This window comes from Lichenostomus cassidix, chromosome 3 (assembly GCF_008360975.1).
Source record: "Lichenostomus cassidix isolate B80296 chromosome 3, HeHo_3.0, whole genome shotgun sequence".
In the NCBI taxonomy this organism is placed as follows: Eukaryota; Metazoa; Chordata; class Aves; order Passeriformes; family Meliphagidae; genus Lichenostomus; species Lichenostomus cassidix.
In genome coordinates this window covers 34,357,690-34,383,426 of record NC_139483.1, presented here as the reverse complement: position 1 = coordinate 34,383,426, position 25,737 = coordinate 34,357,690, and the positions used below count along the sequence as shown (strand labels likewise).

General features: G+C 38.8%; 1 protein-coding gene across 1 annotated transcript in view; it reads left to right on the top strand.

Annotated features, from left to right (window-relative positions):
- Positions 1-676: 676 nt before the first annotated feature.
- STRN (striatin) overlaps positions 677-25,737 on the top strand; it is a 63,512-nt gene continuing 38,451 nt past the window's right edge. Inside the window, exons 1-4 of the mRNA XM_085055234.1 lie at positions 677-1,106; positions 13,764-13,867; positions 21,150-21,223; positions 24,243-24,321. Coding sequence (XP_084911360.1) covers positions 801-1,106; positions 13,764-13,867; positions 21,150-21,223; positions 24,243-24,321 — 563 coding nt within the window. The 5' untranslated portion in view covers positions 677-800. The remainder of the gene's footprint in view (positions 1,107-13,763; positions 13,868-21,149; positions 21,224-24,242; positions 24,322-25,737) is intronic.

Sequence of the window (25,737 nt, the reverse complement as noted above, 5' to 3'; positions counted from 1 at the left end):
CCTGGCCCTCGGCACAGCCCGGCGGAGCGGTGTGTCCGTGTGCCCTGAGCGCCGCTGCGGTGCGAAGGGAGCCCAGCTTCGCCCCTCGGTGCCATGGGCCGAGGGCAGCGCTGCCGTTTCCTCGCACAATACGAAGCGCGGCAATTCCTAAAAACGTTGCGTCACTCTCCTTTCCAGCACTGCAAACGATGTTCAAGAAACCCCTGTAGCCTTGGGCAAGGTTTACATCTTATAGCGGTGTGAGGCCGAGCGCTGCTCAGAAGGACGAAGCAGAAAAGCCGGGGCTGCAAGGGCAGGGCCCGACCGGAGCATATGGAACTGCTGCGAAACACCTGCCCTCGCCGTGTCCCTAAGGCGGGCTGCGGGAGACCCCGAGCCGTAATAAATGCCGCTCGGAGGCGGAGGTGACCATTAAGCCTTGCTCCCGCTGCAGCGTGCGACTGCCCTGCCCCTCCCGCGGCTCCTCGCCCCCGCCCAGCCCACCGGGCCCCAGGTCCCGGGGCTGAGGCTCAGCCTCCGGAACGCCATCTCTGGAATTTCGGGCGGCGCGGGGAGAAGGCGGCGATCGGGGGATCCTCCCCGCCATCCAGCGGTACTACATTTCCCAGGACGCCGCGCGAGGGGGTGGGGTGAATCGCGCCCCGGCGCTGTGCCCGCCGGGCCGCCGTAGCAGCGGGCGGGGGCGGCTGTCAGGCGGTGACGGCGGGCGGGACGCGCCCAGGTTGTTGCTGCTGCTGCTGCTGCTGCTGCCGGGACGCGGCGGGAGCGGCGGCGGGGAGCCAGGCGGACCCGGCCCGGCCATGGACGAGCAAGCGGGGCCCGGCGTCTTCTTCAGCAACAACAACAACAACAACGCCCTCCTGCTGCCGCCGCCGGCGGGCGGACCGGGGCTGGAGCCGGGCGAGGCGGCGGCAGCGGCGGCCGCGGCGGCGGCAGCAGGGGGAAGCGGCGGAGGAGGGGGGGTTTCAGCCTCCGGAGCCGCCGCGCCGCTCTCGGCATCCCGGGCTCAGTACAGCGTGCCGGGCATCCTGCATTTCCTGCAGCACGAGTGGGGCCGCTTCGAGGCGGAGCGCGCCGAGTGGGAGGCGGAGCGGGCGGAGCTGCAGGTAACACCCGCGACCTTCTACCCCCCCACACCCCCGGCTCCGGCGGCCGCTCCCCCTCCGCGTCCCCCGTCCCTGCGCTGCCGGAGGGGAGCGGCCGCTCTGGGCGCTGCCACGGCCCGTCCTCTTCCCCGAGAGGGAGCGGCCGCCCGGGCTGGTTCGCTGCCCCCGAGGCCGGCCGCCCCCTGCCGCGGCCGGGCGGGGGGTGGGACGTGGCGGCCGGCCCGGCCGAGAGCAGCCGCTGCGCGCTGTGCCGCTCTCGCCGCCTCCCCGCAGTTTTCCGGGTGCCCCTCGGGGTCGGCCGCCCCAGCTTGTCACCGGTTTCATAACCCCTGTGAAAATGTGCCTCCGGCGAGCTGCGCGCCCCCGTTGTGCCGCTGCTCCGCCGCTTGTGCCGCGGTTGCCCTCGGAGGCGCCCCGCCCGCGCCGGGGCCAGGCCCGTGGGACCGGCTGGATCCCCTCGGTACCATGGGGCACGTTATGTAGTGTTTGCCTTTGAAAAGCGATGGGCTTGATACGCTCATTAATGCATGAAAGGACTGATAGGGATCTTGTGGTTAAAGAAGTTGGGAGCTGCTGGCCTGGAGCCATTGCTGTCAGATACTTCAGTGATGGGCACGTTGCATCAACTCCAATAACAGTCGATAGTGCAACCCTCGTTCCTCTTTGGTGTTGTTTACAAGAAAATCCCGGTTTTAAACCTTAACCCTGGCCATATTACCAGCAGCCCACTGTTCGATTTTCATTTGGCCATGTTTGAGACTGAAAAGTGTCTCCTGGTTTCCTTTTCAGGTCTCCTTTATTTGTCTCTTTCTTCCTGTCCATCTCTTCTTTGTGTGTCATTCCTTGAAAGTTATAGTCTTTGTCAAGCGAGTCTTGAGTCTGTTTAGCAATGCAAACCACTTCTCTGTTTTTTTGGGTTTGGGTTTTATTTTTTTTGTAATTTTAATTTCACTTTTTATAGTAACATCAAACAACCACTCTGAGAAGAGTGGCAGATGTGACATTCTTTAGTGAGAGTTCCCTTGTAGGAATTTAAAGGAAGTGGTCATGAGGACAAGAGAGTAATTTTTATTTTAACTTCAGTGATTCAATGAGAAATTGGTTAGTAACTGAATCATATTTCTATTCACTACATCCACTAAATACTGTGTAGAAAGTTACTAGCTTAGCTATGTATAGGAATAACATCACGTCTCATATATCCAGTGGAGGCCCATAAATATCTGCACATATATTCACAGCTGATACAGATATCAAATACTGCTTTGGAGGAAAAAACCCTGTATTTTACAGGACCTAAGAAATATTGCCAGAGCATTGAAAGTAATAACACTTTGCATATTTATCGTGTCCTTCAACAGCATGCCATTCTTCCTCCTCCCCCAGGTATCTCTCAAAAGCTTGGTGTTATGGATGAGACAGGAGGAAAGAAGTAGAGTATTTAGACTGTTTGCAGAAGTCATGTACTATCAGTGGCAGATAACCCCATCACAAGTTGTTTGCTTGAATGCCTTTGACTCTTGCCAAAACATCTCAATAAAGTTATAATTAGCTGTGGCTGGCATTGCCACGAGCTGTAACAGCATTTATCTGCTGCAGAGTCATGTTCAGGAAGGTGCAAAATTCTTGGCTATCTCTACAGACATCAGGCGTTAATGTCTGCTGTGACCATTTGCAAATGAATGTTCTTGGATCCATGTGAGAGGTTTGTGGTAGGGGTTCAGCAGCTACAGGATGGCTTTTAGAAATTGTACACCTGAAGCATGAGCAGTGGTAATTAAAGAGCTGATCTGTGCTCCTTCTGAAGCCTTTTGTTGGCCTGTATATTTGGAAATGTTTAACAGAATAATGGCAATTTGAGGTCAGACAGTTTCTCTCTCTTGAGATAAAGATGCAGTGCTCCTCATTGTACTTCTGTCCAATGTAAATTCCAGTGCTAGATTGTCCACTCTTAAGAGGCTGTGGGGCAAAGGACCTATTTAGTATGGTGGTCTTAGTATCCCATATTTTTTTCCTGCAATTCGTCTAGTTTCTTGGAGGTAGACTTCTTTTATCTCCAGTTCCTTACCTGCCATGATATTGAGATACTTGGGATACTTTGTGCCACAGTATTGCTGTGCTTGGCTTCTGCTCTGTAGCTGTTGGTTAGTTCCACTGTACCCTCTCTCCAAAAAACACCTTGTAAATCAGTCCCACTGTGATTTCCTGTCTTCCTTTTCTTCCTCCATGGGCTTCTTTTTATTTTCTCTTTTTCTCTTTTTATTTTTTCTTTTTCTTTTATTTCTGTATTCCATAAATTAATTGTGTGGAACTAAATGTGATATTCAGGTAGAATACCTTTCTGTTGTGTTCTGTGATGCTTGTTCAGGTGACACACACCCAAGCTCATAACATATATGAGCTGGCAGGCCAGGCAGCTTAATCTGTTCTTAGTTACTGATCTAATACTTCCTTTCCAAGTTTTTTTCTGCATATCAGTGCCTATGTTTTGCTTTCCCTTTCTTATTTGCAAATATTCGTGTTTATTCTGATTTTCTAATTATTTTTCTTGAACCTTTTGAAATTATTATTGCCTCTATTATATAATCTTCCTCATTCAAGGCAAAGAGGACTTAAGTACTTATATCTATGCAAGCATCATTAGTAAGCTGTGTATATCAAATAAGAATGAAAACAGATTAATATGGGGTTCCCCTAGATGTTTATCTGCTGATTACATATTTAATTTTTAATGCTTGCTTTCTGTTTACAGTACTTTGACATCTGCAGATTGAAAAATTATCCTAAGAATAGACTTTCATGATGCCCTGTGAAGTAGTTAACCAGGATAAATACCAACATTATCAATCCTCATTTAAGTATTCACAAGTAGTGCTTTATGGCATTATAATCTATTTTCATATCTTTTCAGAAATCAGTAATTTTCCTTTTCTTAGGTTCTTCTAGCAGCTGCTTGGGAGAGTTGATAAGACAGGGTTTCCTGTTCTGCAAGGGTTTTAAACTTTAGCTTTTTTCATTCTGCATTTTTCTGAACTAACACAGAGACATTTCAGAGTTGTCATTATGTGTTGGACAAGCCCATCCAAAAATAGCAAAGGGCTTGATCAAATGTGTGTGCAGGGCACTGAAATCCATATCTTTGCTTGAGGCAAGCAGGGGTTGAACTGCCTCCCATATTGGTGTCTTGCCTTAACCATACGTCTTCTGACTGGTTGGGGATGACTGTCTGTTGCGGATGTTATTTCCCTTTTAATTAGCCATCTGTCACCCCTGGGGGAGAGCGATGGGGACTCTGCCCCTGGGGCTGGGACCCCGCAGAGCCAAGTGCTGCCGATGCACGTCCTTGTCCCAGCAAGCGACAAAGCTGTTGAGCTCTGCTCTTTCTGGGCTGGATGAGCTTTGAAGGGGGGAGTCTGTGTGTGGCTTTTGTTTTGATGAGAAATGTTGTCTGTACACGCAATGCATATGTTGCTGTGAAAAGTTGTGCTTCTGACAAACATTCTTCTGGCAAAAGTGCAGATTTGCAGACTTTGGCATTTCTCTGCATTTCACAAATGGTCTAAATTGCAGCAAACTGCTATGGCGTATGTAACTGTGTGTATGGACAACCCCATCCTACTGAGGAATTTTCTAGCTTTTGTCCTTGTCACTGCTGAAGTTTTTATTTCCTCTGACTAGTAACTTGTTTCTTTAGAGTAGTAGACTCCATTCGAGTGGTGGGACCTGATAGCATTGCATGAAAATTATTTTTCCTGGGTAAACTTTCCTTTGAAAAGGTTTGCAAGGAAATTAGGGAGAATGGGTGAATACAATGTACTTGTGTTTCTACAGCTGTGTTAAAAATAGTCTTTGTAAGACAGTGCCAAAAGAAAAAGAAAACACCACCCAAATGATAGGGAAAGATAATGAAATGAGATAAAATGTGGTTAAATGATAGCAAACATCTGTAACAGAAGGAATGCGATGGAAGTAATAGATAAGCACTGGGATGGGGTGTGGAAGTCAGATTTAGTAATGTTAGCTCTCTGGGGAGGGTCACGGATGGGGATCTTGCCCCTTGGTGCTGCTTTTCTGCTGCAAGAGGCAGGCAGTGAAACCAGGCATGCTACATGGTAAGATTATGTCATAGGAGATAGACAAGTTAAAGTAACGAGGAGAAGGGGCAAATCAGACAGATGGCTGTAGCTATTTATAGTGTGGTTTAGGACATTTGTTACTTGATTCAGAAATTGTTGATATTTACAGTTTGTTGGCTTTTAGATAACGGTTCTCTTGTTGGATTAAATTTCTAGTTAGAAGTCATTCTGATAGCTGGATAATCTGAAAATGTTGTTCAGGGAAAAAGTAATGAGCAGTGACTTGGTGAAATCAGTTATTAAGTCAATGAAAAAGTCCTAAAGATACAGTTTAACTAATAAAATAGAAGATAAATACAATTTGAAGAAGTTCTGTGTAGGATTTTCAAATACGATGATGTGGGTCAAATTTCTGAGATTCTCAGCGAAAGATGAATTGGCAGAAGTGCTGTAAAAGTGTTCTATAAAATGTTTTTCTCATAAGGCAGATAGTACTAAAGAACCACTAGTGATTAATGTTACATACGTCTCCACTGCAGAAAAGCAATAATTTCAGCTGCATTGTTCTATATACATCAGATAAATCAAAAGAAAGGCAGAAGAAAATAAGCCATGGTCACAATACTGAGGTGTGTTTATTTGGGAAAAATGATGCTAAATGGGCCTTGGTGACTACCAAAAGTCTTTTCTTTCTCAGACTTTTTTTAGCAAATATTCTATTTGCCAGATTCATGTGAAGTAAACGGTACTCTTCTCTGCTTATATGCACGTTTGCCAGTTACTTCCAATATAATCATTTATATGCTGTCATGGCTTCATTTATTTAAGTCAGGAGGACCAGTGAGAGTAAATGTTCAGTGATTTTCAGAAATTCAGAAATTTGTAGAAGTAGAATGTAAGTACAAACTGATGAGACCATGTTCTGTGTGGGTGTGTACCTGGTTTTTATTGTTTGATTTTTTTTTTTTAATTGCATAATTGATCTGACCATTTCCTAGCATCAGATATTCCAATTCTTCTCTTGTCTGTCAAGCCTGTAATTTAGTTTAAGTGTAATGAAAATGTGTTTCTTAAATAGGCCTAAATCTTTTAGGAAAATGCTGCTGTAAATATTGATGTAGCATGAACAGAGTTTTGCAATGTTACATTGTCTCCAAGTGGTCTTTAAATCTTTAAGACACTTTTCATGGAAGGTTATACTTGCAAAAAGAATAAGGCATTTTTCTGTTTCTCATGATTGCTGTGGAATTGTTGGATTGAGCAAAAATGGAATAAATTACTATATTCTACATGGAAAACTTTGGTTTTCAGTGTCAGGTTAGCATATGGTGAAACATCCTATGTATCTTCATTAGTGCACATTTATAATTAAATTGGTATCTCTGTAGCCCTTCTTTTTCTGTTGAGGGTCTTGACTCATGGCAGTTTCATTGCATTAGGGATAAGTAACTTGGCACTGTTGGAGCAACAAGTTGCAAATATAACTTAGCCTTTATTGACGTTTCAGTAGACACGGAAACTTTATTTACTAATTTTAGAACAGTCTGTGTAAAATTCCCCAAGGAAGATCACATGAATTGCCTGAGACTTTTGGTTCATCTTAATTTAACTCTAAAAGAAGTAAGACTGTACGAATACCAAGCCTTAAGTAAAACTGGTATCAGTACACAGTTTTCTGAGAAAATAAGTATTGGTCAGTGACCTACTCATGTATTTGGCTTCACAAGACTGACAAGCCTTGTCAAGTCCTCATTTCTAAGTTTCTTAGTTAAAAAGTGCAAGAACTGGCTTTGAAGTAAACGAGGGATTCTTATGTTTTAGCTTTAAATGCTGTGAAATACTTGGGTACCTGAAAGAGTTCTTTTGAATAATTTCAGAGTGCTCAGAATCCTAGCATTGCAGACAGTAAACTAGAAATAAAAATAGTCTGAAACGTGAAAACAAAGATTCATTTTATCCTACTGACCTGTTCACTGTGGGCCTGTAGATGAACTCACCCAGATGTTCTTTTCCTATTTGAAAAAGGTTTGCTATATGCTCAATAGTATTGAGCATTTTGAAAATAACCCAGTGATAAAGAAGTTAAATTAAAGATTGCAATGTGGAAAGACTGCATTTTTCTGCTTTTAGCCAGGAATATGTTTCCCTTTAGTGCAGTCACATAGGGCAGGATTGCAAAAGCATCGGAGCAGAAATGGCGTGTATGATATTCATATCCAAGCTTGTAAACAGGAGGTGAGAACAAAATCACTCATCTTTGTGTTTGTTTCACTTGATGCCCAAGTCAGTTCAGAGTGGTCATGGCTGCTTGAATACAAGGAGTAGCTGATCCCTGCTGTAGGAGTGAGGAGGAGGAGTGTGCCAATTGCCTCTGCAAATGCTTGTGTGGTCAAGTCTGGTTCACTCCTCTTTCTGTTACTGAAGCCAAATCTAAAAATCTCCTCCAGATTTTTTCTCCCATGTCTTGCCATACCCCAAGTGATTCATTCGGCCTGTGAACTCCCATTGTCTCAGTTTAAATGTGGGCCATGAGTCTGTTTATCAGTCCTGGTGCTGACTGCTGTCGCTGCATTTCTGCCATTCTTGGTACAGCAAGTGGAAAGGAATTTGAGCATTTGCAATTTAGACTCCAGCTCATAATATGTGATTATTTTCTGACATGCCATTGCAGTGTTGCCTATAGAATTACATCACATTTAAAAGCTGCACTCTTTTTGTGCTTTTATCAGTCTATCATGCTCTTGGGTCGAAAGAAAGTTAGTGTTCACCACTTAAGTACATGTACCACAGAAATGACTGGAGGTTTAGAGAAAATTTTTGCTTATGAAGAATTATTAAATAAGCTGAATAATATACATTGCTTGGCAACTGTTCTGATTACAATTGTTAGAACAGTGAAAGGCAGCACTTAAGAGAGGATAAAAGAAAGACTGGCTATCTGAACAGAGATATGTGTGTAGTGAAACAGTTCAAAATACAGAAAGACTAGTCTTCCTGTTTTTGAGATGCCTAAGTTAGTGATCAAGGTATTGCCAGGAATAAATTGTGAATCAATTCTGGATTATTTTTTAGGAGTTCTCTAGTCTTAGTGAATTTGTTTTTCAAACAATGTTTTCTCTTTGAAAACATTGTTTGAAAAACAGAGACAAAGAATGTAAGTAAATGGCATTTTCAACTGTATTTTTTTACTGTAAGCTAAATCTCTGATTTCTTTTGGGTGGTTTTTCTGGGTTTAGTTCTGATGCTAGTTTTAGGACATCTCTGAGAAGTCCAGCAAAAATAATGTGCCAGTAGCAGATTGTGCTGTGCATTGGTCTCATGAGGTGCTATCATCATCCAGCATGAGTACGTGAGGGATAAACAGGATGAAGTACTTCTGTGTGGGGTGAAGTTAAATATGCCTTGGTGCTTGCCAGTTGTTTCAGCCTGTGGCCCCACTTCAGTTTTGTGTTATCTTAAATGGCTACAGGAATTACAAAAGCTTCCGAGCCTCTCTTGGCACAGAGTGCTGGTAGGTGTGTGCAGTGATGTGAAGTATGGTGCCTGTTAAAATTGTTCCTTAGTTGTGCTAGACCATTGGTATTTCCCTTCCCCCCTCCCTCTCTTTTCTTCTCACCCCCTGGCATGCCTACACTTATTTACAAATATACTTAAACATATAGTGCTTCAGTGAGCCAACTATAATCTAAAATACTGAGCACCCTGGCAGCCTGCAGAATCCTTCTGGCAGATCTTGGTAGACTGGTTAGCACAATTGTTCCAGATTGATTCATCTCTGTAATGTATTTAGTTATTTTAGCTATTTGCATATTTTTTGCAATACCCTTCTTGCAGTTTTCCCCCCTTCTTCTGTTCTCTTTCTCTCAGCCTTGTTGCTGAATTATGGAAGCATTATGTAGAGAATTGTGTGTCTCAGTAGCTCTTCATCAAATGATATCTCTTGACCTTCAAGTGCCCATAAATTTAAAGTGACGTTTACTGTAAAATATTAAGGTAAATATTTTAGAGAATAGAAAGGCTTTTTATAATTTCTTACGCTTAAGAATTAAAACCAGTAAATTGTCTTTTAACTTGAAATAGCTGTAAAATTCAGGAACTGATAGAAGTTCATAATAAATGTGACTCAGTTGTTTAGCGGTCACAGTATGTTTATTTTTTTTAAATTTAATGAAGTTATATATTTTTAATCTGCTATTTGGTGGTTAGGGTGTCAGCCTTAAAAGGTGTCAGTATATAATATACTTTTAAACATGCTTGTTGTTGTGGTTGCTGATTCTAGGAAGTATAAATTTCAGTGCACATTTTTAAACATCGGTAAAATCCTGACTTATTAAGATGTAATTTCATTATTTACATTGTTATGGCTGCTAAGCTTATATTAGGAAGTCAACATTTAAAAAAGAGTTGTTTCTAACTCAGTGCTATCTGAAACATTGTCTCACCTTTCGTCTACTTCACGGTAATGTGACCCTGTAGTCTTTTGGGGAATTTCATATAACAACAGTGCTGTTGCCTATGAACATTTTTTTAATACAAGAATGAATGTTATTTTTAAAATCTCTTAGTAGAGAAGTGGAGTAGTTAAGATAGCTACAGTGCTGTAATTTAGACTGGATGTGTGTAGCACTTCTAGGTTATGTTGCAGTCGGTCATACAAAAGAATTCAGTGAGACAAAGTGGAAAAAAAACCACTGGACTCCACAATTGAAGCTGAATTAGACTTTTCCAGGCATCTTTTTTTCCAGTGTTCTCTGGTTTTGTGGAATTTTTTTTGTTTGGTTTGGTTTTGGTTTTTTGTTTGTTTGGGGTTCATCTTGTTTTCTCCTACTCTCTTGATCTCAATTTGCCAGTTGAGTTGGAATAGAGTAACTTGTAGCACTTAGCCCGGAATAAACTCGAGGCGGATCCTGCCTTGATTCTTGCTGTGGAGCCAGCGGGCAGGGTGCTTTATGGAGACGATGCGCCCCACCCATAAGTGAAGGATCAATATGAGGTTTTGCGTGATCCCCGTAGGCGATTTTGAGATTTGCAAAGACTGGCTTACAGCTTGATGCATTTTAACCTTATTACCTAGAAGGTCAGTTGTCGCAGAACCTGTTTGTTGGGAATATCTGCAAATTCTTGACATTTTTGGCAAACTTTTCCAGGAGCGGCCAAAACATAAGTGTAGAACAGTGTTGCAGATTACTCAAGAGTGGAAGGTAATCTCCTTTGCTCCTCTACTCCCTCAGGTGTAGCTCAAAGTTCAGATTTGACTTGGGCTAAAGCTGCAGCCATGAGAAGTCACCTGTGGAGACTCAATCTATTGATAAAATTCTGTCATTTACGTGTGAAACGTAAGAAAACTATAGTTGTACAGTTCAGTTCTAATTTTCATCATGTTTCAGCCCAGACCTGCACACATGAAATGTTTGCACAGACATTTAGACAGGTGCTGCCTACGTATTTTAATTGGAAATAGTGATCTACAGTTACCACTTTTTTGTTCTGGAGACTGAGAAAATACTGCTAGATGTCATAATTTGTAATTTTAGCTATTTAAACCCAGTGTACTCATTTATTCAGTTTACATTTATCTGCAAAGTGGTTCTGTTTGTTTTATGGTATGAACATTTAGGTATCTTTGCATATTTTTATTTAATTGCCAAACACTGTAAAGAATGAAATCTGCTTAAGGCGTGTGAACTGTTGGAGCATCACTGTTAGTATAAAATTTCAGTTATTATTTTAATACTGTCCTTACATGCAATGTAACTAAACCTGAATATCATCATTAAGGATTTCTTAAATAACATTTAAGCTTACATGGAAAAATCTGATGTTTATTGTCCACTGAGGCTGACTTAATTGTAATTACTCAGTACTTGTATAAATGAGGGATAAGGGTTGCTAATATCCTGTGGAAAAGATAGGGAATATTGTCTTTACTTTTTCTGTGTTGTGAAAATGACCAAATGCAAGTATTCTCATTTTCAGAGCCAAAATTTCTCAAAAATAGTGAGTATTAGACATAAGGATGCTATGCTAGAAATTGTGCAGCCTCCAAGGAGAGAGCGAGGTTATTCTCAGTTTCCAAATTACCAGTAAAACTACCTATCTGTGAATTATATATTTATTAACCTTGAAGGATCCTAGAAATAAGCATGTGTAGGGCTGGAGAAATGGCTCTTCGGCTGTGGGTTCAACTGTTACTGCTGCATGCTTTTGGAGTAAGAAACACAAAGATTTCTTGCAAGTCCAGGGAAAAGGAAAGTTCTAAGACATCATTAAGAGCATGGATGTATTATTGACAATGAAAGATGTCCACATGAAGGAGGTATTGTATGATATTTATTAATAATATCCATTTATATTTCTCCCTCTTAAAAAAGGAGGCTGTTAAAACTACTGAGAAGTGACATTTTAAAATTTTGTTTAGGCTGCTACCAGTGGAAGATAACTTTAGCCTCAGTTGTTAGTACAGTAATGCTGGTTTGACCTTTGTAGTATAGCAGTGCAGTAGCCAGGTCATTTGCCAACCTTCTGGGTAAAAATGCTTCATTCCAGCATGTGCAGTCAGTTTGTTCTTGGCTAGAAATTGCTTGCAGACAGCAGGTCACATAAAAGATCACTTCAGCTTGTGTCCTGATGGCGTTGGATGATCTTCATTCCAGATAAATACATATTTACATCATGATCTTATGTTTTTAAAAGTGTGTTTTGATGTTCTCTCACTTTTGACTAGAAGGACACATGTTTAGTTCTGCTGGGCCTATTTGGAGATAGGAAGAGAGGATCTGTGTGTCTGTGCAGTTACTGCAAACTAAGTTATATGTGCTTGAGATGTTCCTCTTGGGAGGGATGGTGACTTTGTTGAGTTGAGATGCCTCTTGCACAGTTACATTCCTTAGGGTAGGAAATGCTGACTCCAGCACCAGCCTTTCTTTCTTCTGTGCTTTTCTTTAAACCTGAGCATAAAATAGACATTAGAATTCAATTGCAGTTCTAGATGCCAGAGTGAGAAGTCTTTCTTTTGATTCAGTTGACTTTTTTTTTTTTTTTTAAATTCAAATGTATTTCCCCTATTGAGGGTGAAGACTGACTTTGTTGGAGAGCAGCCAGTATTTTTCTCAAGTCATAAACTGGCTGGTCTAGTTGGTGACTGGCAGTAAAGGATCCTTCAGGTGTCTGTCAAGCTGTTTACTGGCTGCACTTGAGCAATGAAATTATGTCATCTGGTGTGATATTTTAGAGCAGCTGCTCTAAATGGCCTTTCAGAGGAAGATTCATCTTGCCTGGTCCCCAAAATTCAAGCGAGTTAGTTGTTTGCTTTTTCTTTATAGTTGGTGGCAAGAAAATTACATTTACAGTCTGTTTTTTCCCACCTTGGGGTAAAAATCTGCAGTCAGAGAAATTATTATTTGGAAGAAACCATCTCCATTAACTAAAATATCTGGGGACTGCTTGCAAGGTTGTGACAAGCAAAGATAGGATAGTCCTGCTCATTTTTAATCCCTGACTTTCCTGAGCATTTATTTAAATGAAAGGCTTATTGGTCTTCATGTTCAACAGCTGATGGTCTAGACCAGTTGTCTTTCATCCTGTGCTTCTCAAGCGACAGACAAAGTGCTTGGAGACTCAGCTGCAGAGGTGCAGAAAGCTTCTGATCATGGAAATGGCAGGTGAGGATGAGGCATGAAGTGATGACTGCTTGTAGGAATTTTTGTCTGAAAGTGTATTTATGAGCTGAGCAAGTGCAAGAACTTGCCTCTTATAAAGGACTTGATTTGAGCATTAGGTACAAAAGCAGGTAGTTCTTCCTTTATTGTTAGGAATTAATATCTTGTATTTGTCATAATTTTCTTTTTAAAGGAGATGTTTCACAGGCAACTAAGTACTTATTTTGTGCTGGAGGTTGATAGAGGCTAGCTGTCTATTTTCTGCTTTTATTTATTTATGTACTATTTCTCTCCTTGTCTCCCTCACCAAAATATCTTCCCCTGTTTTCGTTTTTTCTTCCTCTCTTAATTACAGTATTTCTGGAGAACTTTCCTTAACCTATTTTAGTAAGTATCATAATTAACCCTGTATTACAAACAGGGTTTTATTTTTCTTTTGTTCTCATTTTAGCTGAACATGATTTACATCAGGTTTTTTTACTAGTATAATGTATCTAACATGTATCTATAGAACAGTACACTAATTATCCACTACTTCAGTTAGTGATCAGAAATACTTTATCATCTTCTCTTGCTTATTGTTGGTAAATACTTTTATCTGCTGAAGGTTTTTTTATGCTTATTTTATCCATTCCTTATCCTTTATTGAATGTTAGCCAAGGGAGGAAACAAACCCTGTCAAACAAACCAAAATTGCTTTATTTCTTATCTTTTTTTTTTTGATCTGTAATGAGCATGCAGTTTAGGAGGCTTATCTGTGCCATGGGTTTTTTAAGTGTTCATTGTTTATGAAGCATAGTAAGTCAATTTCTTTGGAACTCTGTAAATGAATATTAAAATTACTTGTGAAGAGACACACACTTAAGAGCTATGCTGAATGATTTTGAGGAACCAGATTCTGAATTGAACATTTCCTTTTGCAGGCCCAGATTGCCTTTCTTCAAGGTGAAAGGAAAGGACAGGAAAATCTGAAGAAGGATCTAGTGCGAAGAATCAAAATGCTGGAATATGCGCTTAAACAGGAAAGGTATGTTGCTTTAGTGATGAGTACCTGATGAGGAAATGCCGAATGCAGAAACCTTATTTTGCCTTTGTATTTGAAAAAATCAATAAATACTTTTTCTGTATCTACTCAGTTCTCAAATTGACAAATAATACTGTGTTAAATAAAACCACTAGTCTAAATGTCTGCATTGTGATAAGTACAATAGCTAAAATAGTATGGCTCCAAAGACCTGTTAATAAAACCAGTAGTTAATCAATAATAAATATTTTTCCTTGGTAAAATTCCACTGAACTGTATAGATTATACTCCAGAATGACAATGTATCCTCATTTTGTTCAAAGTAGTAGCTTTGTTTATTAATATGTGACAACGGCAATCTTGAATACCTGTCTTCAGTCTAGTAATTACTAGCTTTTAATCTTACTTAGTCTTTAGTCTTTTCAGTATGATACATTCTGCAAGAATATCTTCTGGAGGTTAATTGTATGAGTGAAAAACTGTGTTTGCCAGTTAATCAATGTCTATTTCTTTCTTTGTGGAGATTTCAGTACAAGTCCGCAGTCTACCAATTTATTCTTACGTATGCTTTCTTTTTATTCTAACTTTTGAGGCAAGTTGTTTTATGTTTTCAGAAATCTCTCCGTTCAATTGATTTATTTTTGGCCAAGTTCAGTTTAAATTCTTTTAATTAGTAGAATGTCTTTTAAAATTCTTGAATAAAGAGTATATTGATGGTACTACTGCAAAGCAATCATTGCTTAAATTATCATTTTCCTATCAGATAATTCCTGCATCTCTTTAGTAAAATAAGCTCCTGAAACAGTTTATTTAGTAGAAATAAGACTAAAAATATGCACATATGCAAATCAGGATTAGAATATCACTGGTAGATAATTTTAAAAGGACACTAATAGGTACTTCACTATTGCATTTAGATTTGCTCATCTTATAAGGGCTGCTTTAGCGCAAGACATGTCTTCTACCATCCAGTTCATCTCTTTCTGGTAGCAATCAATTAATCCACTAGCGTGGAGATGCAGCCAGTTTTCTGGCCAGCAGAAGCCCCAGGGTTCCAGTGTTTTTTTTTTTCTCCTTTAGGGAATTCTTGGAGGAATGCTTAAGGTAGATACTCTTTTTGCCCAGGGCTTGTTATGGTACTCCTATCAAATACCACAGAAAAATATTAAATGTATGCATATTGGAGTTTGCAGTTTATGGCTGTGGAAAGACTTATATTTGAGTGTGATTACAAAGCTTAGTGTTATTGGTTCAGCTAAAGATATACTGTAAGTTACATATATTCTGTGAAGATTTCTTGTATTTCAAAACTAGGGGAGCTATTCCTGATTACTTAAAAGTATCTGTGACACTTCATGGTCATAAGTTAGCAATTCAAAATTATCAAACCATGTAAATACATTTTTGTGTGCTATCAGAGAAACTTTGCAACATTAAAAAAAAAAACAAAATCAAACTTCTATATGGATGGTGAAGATGTCCCCCAGTTGCATTCTGTAAAATCCACCTAAATGATGACATTTAAAACCTAATGCAGCAGTCCCTGTCAGGATTAGGAAAAAACACTTGGTGGCTTCTTACTAGCAGTTTTTACATCTGTCTCTTTTATGTTGTATGTTTTTCTGCAGTGTGTGGCATTAGCCTCAGTTACTCAGGTCAGCAGGCTACCATCAGCTGATCTGATCCAGTGTGACGGTTTCAGTACGGGTGTGCAATGGTTCTGTAAGCAAATGTGATGCTTGTGACTGGTGTGTGCTGGAGACAGCTATTTATGAATTGGTAGTTTTAAACAGCAGTTTTATTTGCCAGTTTCTGAAGAAATCTCCCAGCAAGTGTTTTTGCTCGATACTTCAAAGAATGGCAACATACTGAGCTTCGAATTACTGCTCTCTTTCCCAGCATTTTCCTAAATCAGCTGTCAGCCAGGTCAGGCAGTAGTCAGTTAGGATGCTGGCATTTTCCTCTGGGTTCTCAGAGCTGGAAAATGAGATCCTGCAAGGTAGGAGGAAGACATTTCATTCAAGTTTGGGGAAGGTTGGTGTGCTGTGAGGGGGCAGGGAATCATTCCCATATTCCTTCATTTCTGCCCTGGCCTTGCAGCATTTCAGATCTTTCTCAGCTAGACGAAATAAGTAATGAGTAACAGAACAGAATATGAAATTGTGGACCAGAGTACTCCATGTTCACAATGCCCTGAGGAAACCGTGAAAAAGAAATGAGCAACATTTGTTTTCTCAGGTACATGCTTTTATGAGCTGCTGTTCTTTTATAGTGGCTGTTCTGCATTTTCTTTATCAACCAAACAGTTTCAAATTTTACTATAAATAAACAACTTTGGGGGCATTATTGTTGTTCTCTCTTTCATGTCACTTATGCCATTTTATAGTGGGTAAGGCAGAAAATACTTACTTTTACATACTGAGTGTCATGTTTTTCTGGCAAATTTAATTTAATGTTCAGTCTTTATGTCAGTAACTGTGAGGTTACCTTTTTGTTGTGTGTATAGGAAGCCAGGTTATTTCTGCTGAAAAGTCTTATTAGACAAAATAGCAAGGAGCTTAGAAGGAGCTAGCATATAGTTAAATGCTGGCATTTTTCAACAGCAGTTTTGATGTAGTTTTGCCAGCATCCAGTAGATTGCAGTGTGAGGCTGTTCAGAGTTGAGGGTTACTTTTTATGATTTTATCAATACTTGCTCCAGTAAATTGCATTGGTGCCTCTGGATTTTCCAGAAGCTAGCTGAAGTGTAGTACTGTTTTTCTCAAGTACATGTCCTATTTCAGCTAGTCTAGCTCACTTCCTGTCTTAATATTTCAACCAAAGAACTGGACTCCTGAGCCATGTCTCTAGAAACAGTTGATTTAATTTTATGTTGTTTTCTGCACTGATGTGTCTGATCAGCGTAAGGCTGGCGCCTTCTCCCCTGGGTAGAATATCTTGCCGTGCTGTTCCTGGCAGTCGTTCTTGTTTATGTCTCTTGATTTGGCAGCAGCTCCCAGATCTTCTACGGATGTTTTGGCAGGCTCCCTCAGCACAGCTGGATCAGATGCTTCAGGTCTGGTGACAGATATTTCCAAGAAATAGTGGCTTTTTTTTGACTGGGATCAAAGTAGTTTCTGTGTGAAGTATTCAGAAAAGTTTTGCTGCACAGTCTTAAGAAATTTGGATGAAGGCTTTTAGCATTCTCCTGAGCAATTCTTGAAGTTGAGGCAGCCATATTGGATGTCTCCAAGCACTGAATAGAAGGCACACATAGTTAAAAGAAAACACTGCTAATCAAAAGAGGAGAATTGTGTAATGACGGGCAAAAGGCAAAGCAGTGGTAATACTCATCTTGTCTGAGTAAGGGCATCTACCCAGGAACATAATTTCACAGTGCTAAAAGAGCTTTGTTCCAAACAACTGGAAGGCTAGTTTTCAGATAGGAAGTACCTTCTATGAAATTGTATCTTTCAGGTAGTTATTTTCAAGTCATTTTACAGTCTCTGCATACTGTTAATAATTAATATGTAATTTTCAGAAATGGAAGGTAAATCATTCCAGTTGAACAAGTTTCAGATAGTAAGTCTTTGAGATTTGTTGCTTTTTTTCCCCTAACCCCAAACCACTGTCCTTGTTTTTGACCAGATCCTATGAAAATTAAAGAAACTTCCATTTTACTTTATACTTTTTACACAAAAAAACCCTTTTCTCCCTTTTTTTGTGATGATAGTATTGCACTGCTGGGATATGTGAGCTAGAGTGCAATGTGAACTGCAGAAGGCCAGTTGAAAACTGTTAATAAGTGGACCATGTGATTTCTGAAAAAGTGAAGAAATTAGGCATGACAGGTGGGCAGGAGATATTCTGTCATTGTAGAAATAGAGTAAATTAAAATGTGCTAATGGAAGAAGCTATATTTAGAATTTGTGTAGAAAAGAATTAAAGGTTATTTTGTGAAAAGTCTCATAGTCTTTGATTGCAGTATATGTAAGTGAATGGTCAAGACTCCTTCCTAGTCTTGGAGTCTGAGTTATGGTGTTCAGCCCTTTTCCTAGTGCACTTTAGAAAGAAGATTGTCTTTCAAACCTGTGAAATTTTCAGCTGTATCATAAAATAAGTGTCTAATAATATATCTCACACTTACTGCCTGAAGAAGTGTAGAAAATATTTCCTAGATGGCCTATTAACAGTCTATATTGATTTTATGGGGTTTTTTTGTGAAAATTTTCTGAACTTTAGTAGCTGACTACAGCTGAAGATGAGTTCACTGGGTCATGTTCTCTGGCATGGTACTCATGTTTCTGCTTCAAGTCTAACAATTTCTTGCTCAGAGACCTGAATTTATACTAATTGATTTTAATTCAGGTTTGAGTGTAGCATAGGGGTTTTTTTTTTGTCATTTTGTGCAGTCAGAGGTCTATAGCTTTAACTTTGCCAGCAGTATTGAAAATAAGGGTGACATTTTGGGATTTTCATTTCTTCAACTGCCTCTTTGTTAGAATGTGGTTCTTCTGCCTTTTCTGTAGTGCTGTTGGTCTCTGCCTGCAATATACAAAGTTAGGTCCTCTAAAAGATGAAATCTTAGTCCAGCTTGGCCCTAAAATAAATTTAAGGGCCAGTGGTGTACAAGACCACATAATTGACATTATTCTCTTAAAGTAAAGAATAGCAACAAAAGCTTTAAAAGCTGTTGCATTATGAGGTGGAACCAGTCACAAACCCCTAGTACTAGTGGTTTAAAATGGATATAGGATGAACAATATCATTTTGCTGAAATGAATTTATAATGATTTTGATGAGTGGGGAAAACTTCAGTGAGAAGAAAGAAGACAATGTTGATTTACGAGGGAAGGAACTTAAATAATGAGCAAACATGGATTTAGGAGATTGAAATAAATAGACTGAGGAATTTAGAAAACTGCAGGCTGAATCTTTGAAAGATTGATTTTGGAGAACATGAGATTTGAGGAACAGGAAAGGTATAAAGAATGCTCCTTTCAGTGAACCTAGCAGACATTTTACTTAGGCTGGAAATTATTAACAAAATCTGGTAAGAAAATTAGTGAACACATAGAGCATAGTGGAACTTTGCATAAGACCCATGACCTAAAAGCAAATGTTGTCTGCTGCAAAACTAACTTCTCTCTGAAATTATTTGAAGGAATGAAGTAGAACACAACGTGTGTCAGTAATCCAGATTAAAGCAGAGTATTAATACTTGTTCACTTCTGATAAGTCAGATCGAAATGGATTACATATTAGGGTCACTTGAATTCATGACTGCATAAAAAATTATAGTGTTTAAAGTTGGTGAGGTAGGTTGGTGACAGAGTGGAGGATTTCTTAATTCTTGATTAATCATTGCTTTTTATTAGTGATGGTGGGGGAAAAAGTGTACATAGCATCAATACTTTACAAAAACAAAATGCAGCTGTTTTACCAGGGTAACACATTAGAAAAAGATAGCTGGGAAAGATAAATATTTTGATTGAGCACTCAGCTTTGATTCCGTTCTACTCTCGGTTATTCTTTTCTGTACTGACCAAAATGTTTAACTTTCATCTATTGCTGTTAATACATTTCAAGCACATCCTTTCTCCTCTCTTTGCTGATTGCTGCTCAGCTGAGTTAGAGCTTAGTGCTCTGGCTCTTGAGAGTTTGTTCCTTCAATTGTCGATGTTGCTATGCCTAAGAGGCACTTCTTCACTCTTCACTTACCCTTCTCAGTCAGAATTAAATGTTTATTATAATTAAAACAGCTGGATTAGTAGGAAGCTATAATATTGAAGCATAAGAACTACCAAGCATTCTTCACCACAGTTTTGTTAGAAGTAATGAGCTTTCTTGATGAAATAGGAAAAGGCTAAAGAAAACAGTAATATAATGAAGATGTTTAAGAAGCAATCAAGAGGTGCAGGTATGTTTAAGAAGCAATCAAGTGGTGTAGGTAACTTGAAAACATTTTCTACAGCCATTCTTGATACAGTCATTCGAGCTTAGTGAGACTTGCCTCATGCAATTACAAGTGTCAAACCCATTAATTTTTTTAAAAACAAATTTTAAGTGGCTGAGCTCCCTCGTGGCTAGTAGAGCTAATGAAACTCATTTTCGTGTTGGTGCATGTGAAAGGTTTATTTTTTTTGTCTTTTGCAGCCTGTTTCTTGCTGCCTTACACTTGGCTTTGCACATTTGCATTTGAGCTGTGTGTACGTGTGTGCTTTTTGATTGTCCCACTACTGCCAGGCTGCACACTCAGCATTTCCTGAGTTGTTCTTAGCCTTTTTGTCCAGGGTAGGAACTAATGTAAGTGCCACTCTTCTACTGAGTTGTGAATTTATGAAACTTGCAATTTTGTACTTACAAAATTATAGTGAGTGTGAGAGAAAGAGGGAACAGATCACAAAACTAGTAAAGGCTTGCTTTGCCTCGCTTTCTCTGTTGCTGTGCTATAAGACTAATGAATCTTGAATAACTTATATGTGCATTTGTACTACTCTGGTGTTATTATGTGTGTTTACAAGTCTATACATACTGAGTCTTTAGGATGAGGCTTTTCAAATTAAAAAGCATTTCTGGTTTTTTTGGTTTTTGGGTTTTTTTGTAGCTACTCTTTTTGTCATTGTATGGCATGCTTCGTGGGGCTTATTACACTAGACCTCCTGAAGGCTAAATATTTTTGGAAGAAAGTCTCCATTTTTGTACTTGATCAAGTGGCAGATCTAGCAGCTTTGAGAGAATTTGGTGTAGGTGAGCTGTCATTGCTAAGTCTCGTTTAGAATACTTCTAACTGAGGGCATGCTGCTGTTGGAAAGCACGGCATTTCGAAGAATAAAACTAAAGCTTGCTTAATGGAGTGACAATATAAAATATGAAGTAGATGGCAGTGAACTGACACAGATAGTAAAAATGTTTGATAGTGATGGCTAAAAAGGAAAGGCTGGGGGGTTGGGAAGGGAAGCAGAAGAGTAGCTCATGTCCACAGGGAAGGAACCTTTTCTGTAGCAAGAACATTTCGTAAAATCTGCAGTCAACTGCTCTGTGTGTTTCCTCAATATTCACTATGCAATTACATGTAAACCTTGGAAAAAAATGATTAAATAAAATTACGTATCTGAAGTCCTGGTAAAATCACTCGTTTGTCTTTGTTCCTAGCCTAGAAGAAAGGAGTGGTTTTATGAGTGAAAACAGGTGATATTTATGTGTTTAGAGATATCCTTTAAATATACTAATAATTTTTTTCTTTTTTTTGTTTTGGATTTTTGTTTGTTTGTTTGTTTTGATTTTTTGTTTTGTTTTCTTTCAGGGCTAAATACCACAAGTTAAAATATGGCACAGAATTGAATCAGGGAGATATGAAGCCACCGAACTATGATTCTGGTAAGAATTTATTAAGAATGAGTTCATTACTGGCATAAAGGCTTGACTGTGGTTTATGAAAATGCTGAATTGATAGTATTGATAAAATAAGTCCCTTAATGGAGCAGTGAGAATAGACATAATTAATAAAGACTATATTTTACTCTTGTACAATTAAAAATATATGCAAGTGCTCTAAAGGGGTCTATTAATAAATCAAATTAGTTTAGCTTTAAAAAAATCCAAATCCAAATGAGCAAACTGCTCTTGGAGAGAATAGTTTTTCTGTCCCTTAGCAATGTGTATGGATATTTTAGAACAGGATGATACTAGATTCATAGCAATAGAATCCTTTTATCTCTGGGTAATTCTTCTGAATGAAATGTATAGTACATAATTAATTTTTTGTTCAATTACCTCAGTGGTATTCCAGGAAAAAAAAAATAATTAAAGTGCATATTAGGCATAAGTGAGAGTTTTTGAATGGGGGATTTATTTGCAGAATTCAAATGATCATTGGAGATGCATTCAGTTAATTTCAGTGTAGTGCTGTAAGAGGACAGTTTTTCGCCTTGGTCTCTCAAAAGCTGGTCCTTTCCTCAGGAAAAAAAGGAAAAGAAGAGGTACAGAGATCTGGCTAGTCAAGGCATTGAAAAAAGTAATAGGTGATTTTTCTATCTCAGTCTCTTGATTCTCCTGCTACAGCAAAATTGGAACCCCCTATACATAAAGGAAGAACATAGAAAGCTTGCAGATTTCAGCTCTGTCACTTGGTTTGTGGAGGGGATGTTCTAGTTGACTGTCATGGGGATTTCTTACCTCATTGGGTTTAGAAGGTCATTAAAGAACCCTCAAACAAACAAAAAATCCAACCCCACACCAACTAATAAAGCTTTACCACCAGGCTTTTCTTGTCCAAGTTTTTAATGAATTTTTCAGAAATTTTGTTTCATGTTATCAAAGTTATTTCCATAACTGAAGAAATGTTTAATTTGGTGCTGCTAAGTGGAAGACCTCAATCTGTATCTGGACCATTAGAAAACTTTGTCCTGATCATACCACAATTCTAGACAGCTGTGGGGTTTTTTTGTGATTTGTCAGGATGCAGCTATAGCATGTTGTTCCCGTTTCCAGCTGAGGAATGTAGCTAGAGGCCTGGCTTGCCCAGCAGAGCTCTAGCCTGCACATTACTTCTACAAAGTCAACACTGTGGAAATACTTTGGCTAAAATTCCATTATCCTAATTTATCCCATTGTATTCTATATGTGTAGCTGTCAGAAATGTATGTATTTGTTCTGTACCAAATCTGGACTGAAGACTTAAAATAGAAACTTTGTTCTTATGCTCATTTGAAGTTGCCTTTGATAGATTCTTGGTTGTGTGTCCTTATATTCCTCTTGTCCTGTCCCTGTTTTTCCTGCCCAGTGGTGAAAAAAAGTGGAAATGTTAGTAGTAGTTCTTCCGCATAGCTGGGTCCTTGTTGTTTGTTTTCCTTATGATGTCATGGGGACTCTTGAATACAATTTAGAAGAAGTAACTCAATCTCCTGGTAAAGGGATACCTTCTTCTAAAATCTTATTTATATTGTTTATTTATTTATAGTATTCATACTATATCCTCTGCTATAGTTTGCTCATCATGCAAATTGCTTTGTTCTTATCTGTAAACCACTGTTACTGCTAGTAGTCATCATTTTTGAGGAGACTAAGCACAAGAGAATTCTTGCCTGTGGATATATTTAACAGTGCCTTCAGAAGAAGGGTCTTTGCTTTCAAAAGGAATTTTCAAGCAGATTTACCTCAGTCATGTTTTAATAATTACAGACTGAGCTTTGGTAGCTCAGATTGGCATTGGATCCAGCTGTGTCCAGTTGTCATTGGAAAATGACTGTGCATTTAATTATTTCCTGTGGTTGCTATTAAACAGATTTGTGAATTTGATATAGGTAAAATTCATGTCTCTCCTTGCATGTGAGTTCTGATTAGTCTTTGGTAGTTTCTTTGGGTAGGTGGTGGTGGATTTTTTGTGTAGTATTAATTCAGCTGTTTAAAGGTAAATGACTTCCTGATGAGAGTAATAGCTGTCCCACATCATATATCAAGTTACTCATAGGATTATACCACAGGTTTTTCTGGTTCTTAATTTGTGTTTACGCAGGAAGCTTGCTCATCCTTCAGTGTTTGGACCACAAGGTTTTCAAGTTTTGTAGAAGCTTTCATAGATAATAAACCAAGATCTTTTATCTTGGGAAGCATATGCATATGTATCTCCTCAAGGAGAGCAAAAAAACCCCCACCATCATGTGCAATGAAGCTATATATGGAATAAACATGTAGCTTTTGGTTGCCAGCATTCTGATAGTTTTCTTAAGAGAACAGCCACATGGTTTTTTTTTTTTTTTTTGTAGATTTTCCTGGTGTAGTAACATTTGGATACAAATCCGTGGTTAGGGAAAATGTGATGAAAATTTTTCAACAACTTTTCAGGTTAAAAAATAAACAAACAACCCCTATCGTTTGTTTCAACAAAACTAATACAAATAAGGATAAAGTTGATGTGAGTAGATCTGTTGATTTATGTCGAACTGTCAAATATTAAGGAAATTGGGAAGTTGTAAATCAATATCATGCTGCAGTTGTCTTTGATATTGTTAGCAGTGAAAGATATTTGTATTCAAACTTAATGTGAGTGGCAATTATATTGGAAGGGTAAAACAAAAATTGGACTGCAGACTGTCTGTCATTATGTGCCCCTAAAGGAGTTAGGAACTTGCTGTCATAGAGTAGGACTGGTTAGGAGTTATGACTAGTGGAACTTGCACTCACAGAGTAGGATGTACCTGGAAATCTTTATGTGCATATAGTACTGCAGTTATGTGCTATGTGCATCTTTTCTCTCCCTTCGTTATTGGCACTTTGAATCCTGTTATTAAACCATTCCTAATCATTTTAAGGCAGATCACATGTGTTTCTTCAAGTGGATGGGCATCTTTTATGCAAATAGGAAAAGGAAAAAATGTAATAAAATAATCTTTTTCAGATGAAGGGAATGAGACAGAGATTCAGCCACAACAGAACAGTCAGCTAATATGGAAACAAGGACGACAGCTGCTAAGACAGTAAGTGTTGAAAAAAGGACTCAAATGCAAAGGAAGAATCTGCTAATGAAATGTGATGGTGATGGTATTTAAATTTTTTTAAAGTTATATTTTATTGGAAAAAAAGTTAGTGTGTGTGATCAAGTTGATTGAGCTCCTGCACTACTTTTCCTTGGGTTTTGAAAAATTTTAATATTTCATAACTTCAGATGAGACGACTCGACAAGTCACAAACACCTGATCTCATTTACTTTTCTTTTACTGAGTATAATTAAACAATCTGCTTAGGAGAACAGTGGGTCATGATGCTTTGCAATTAAGAAACCAAAGACACAAGTAATTCTGCTAAGAGCTTTGTAAAATAAAAACAGCTGGCATTGGAGAAGTTTTATTTTGGCTTGCTTAAGTTACAGAAAAGACTAACATCCAGAAAGTTAGACTAGATGTTTTCTGATTCTGTGTTCATCTCAATGAAGCAAATATCTGTTAATCTAAATTAATTTTTGAATTGTGATCACAGTAACTAAATTAATTTCCAAGTTATTTAGTGTGTTACAGAGGATTAAATGAGAGGGGACTGAGACAGTAACGGCAGTCTGGAGCTTTTTGCAAGGAATTGTACAAAAGTTAAATTTGTTGGATGGCTTGTACAGGCTTTTGCAGGAGCTCAAGTCTTTGCATGCATGTTGAATAAATGTAAATAGAGTGGTCATCACTTGGATCAGTGATTTTGAAGACAAGTCATTCCTTTTCAGCACAATTCATAAAAGAGTGACAGAGTGCTGAATATAGAATGCATATTAATGACAGACTCTGTTTTGCATAGGTGACTTGTTTGATTTTTCTATAGCCAGCAATCAGTATTTCAGTCCTAATGTGGTTATGTGAATGATGTTGTTAAATAATTGGAGGAGAATGTTCTTCCAGGAAAAGTGTGTGTCCCCCTGATTTGTAACAGCTGTCACCATAAAATAGCATTTCCCTTCTTTAGAGTTGTCTGGAATATTGACCATTTAATCAGTTCAGTGCTGTTAATTCCATGTCCTAGAGGGAAGGACACAAACCGGTTTTTACTTTTTCTTTTTTAAATCGTCATCTCCGTCCTGTTTCTCTCAAGGGCAATATGGCATATTGATGAAAGAGCCAACTTTAAAGCTAAGGAGCCAACTTTAGACCTTGAGGTTTTCATACATGGTTTTTGCTGCTCAGTCTTTATATGGAAGACAAATTAATATTTTGTATATCCATTGCAGAATAAAGGAAAGGCAAGACAAATATTTTTTTCAAGCCTAGTCCATCATAAGTAACAACTCTTACTAATAGCCACAGCTATAGAACTTGGTTTTTATTCCCTGTTTTCTAGGCTTCTAATAATGTTTATGTAAGGAACATATCTGATACTTCTTGTATCTAGTTTCCATGCGTCAAAGAATAAAA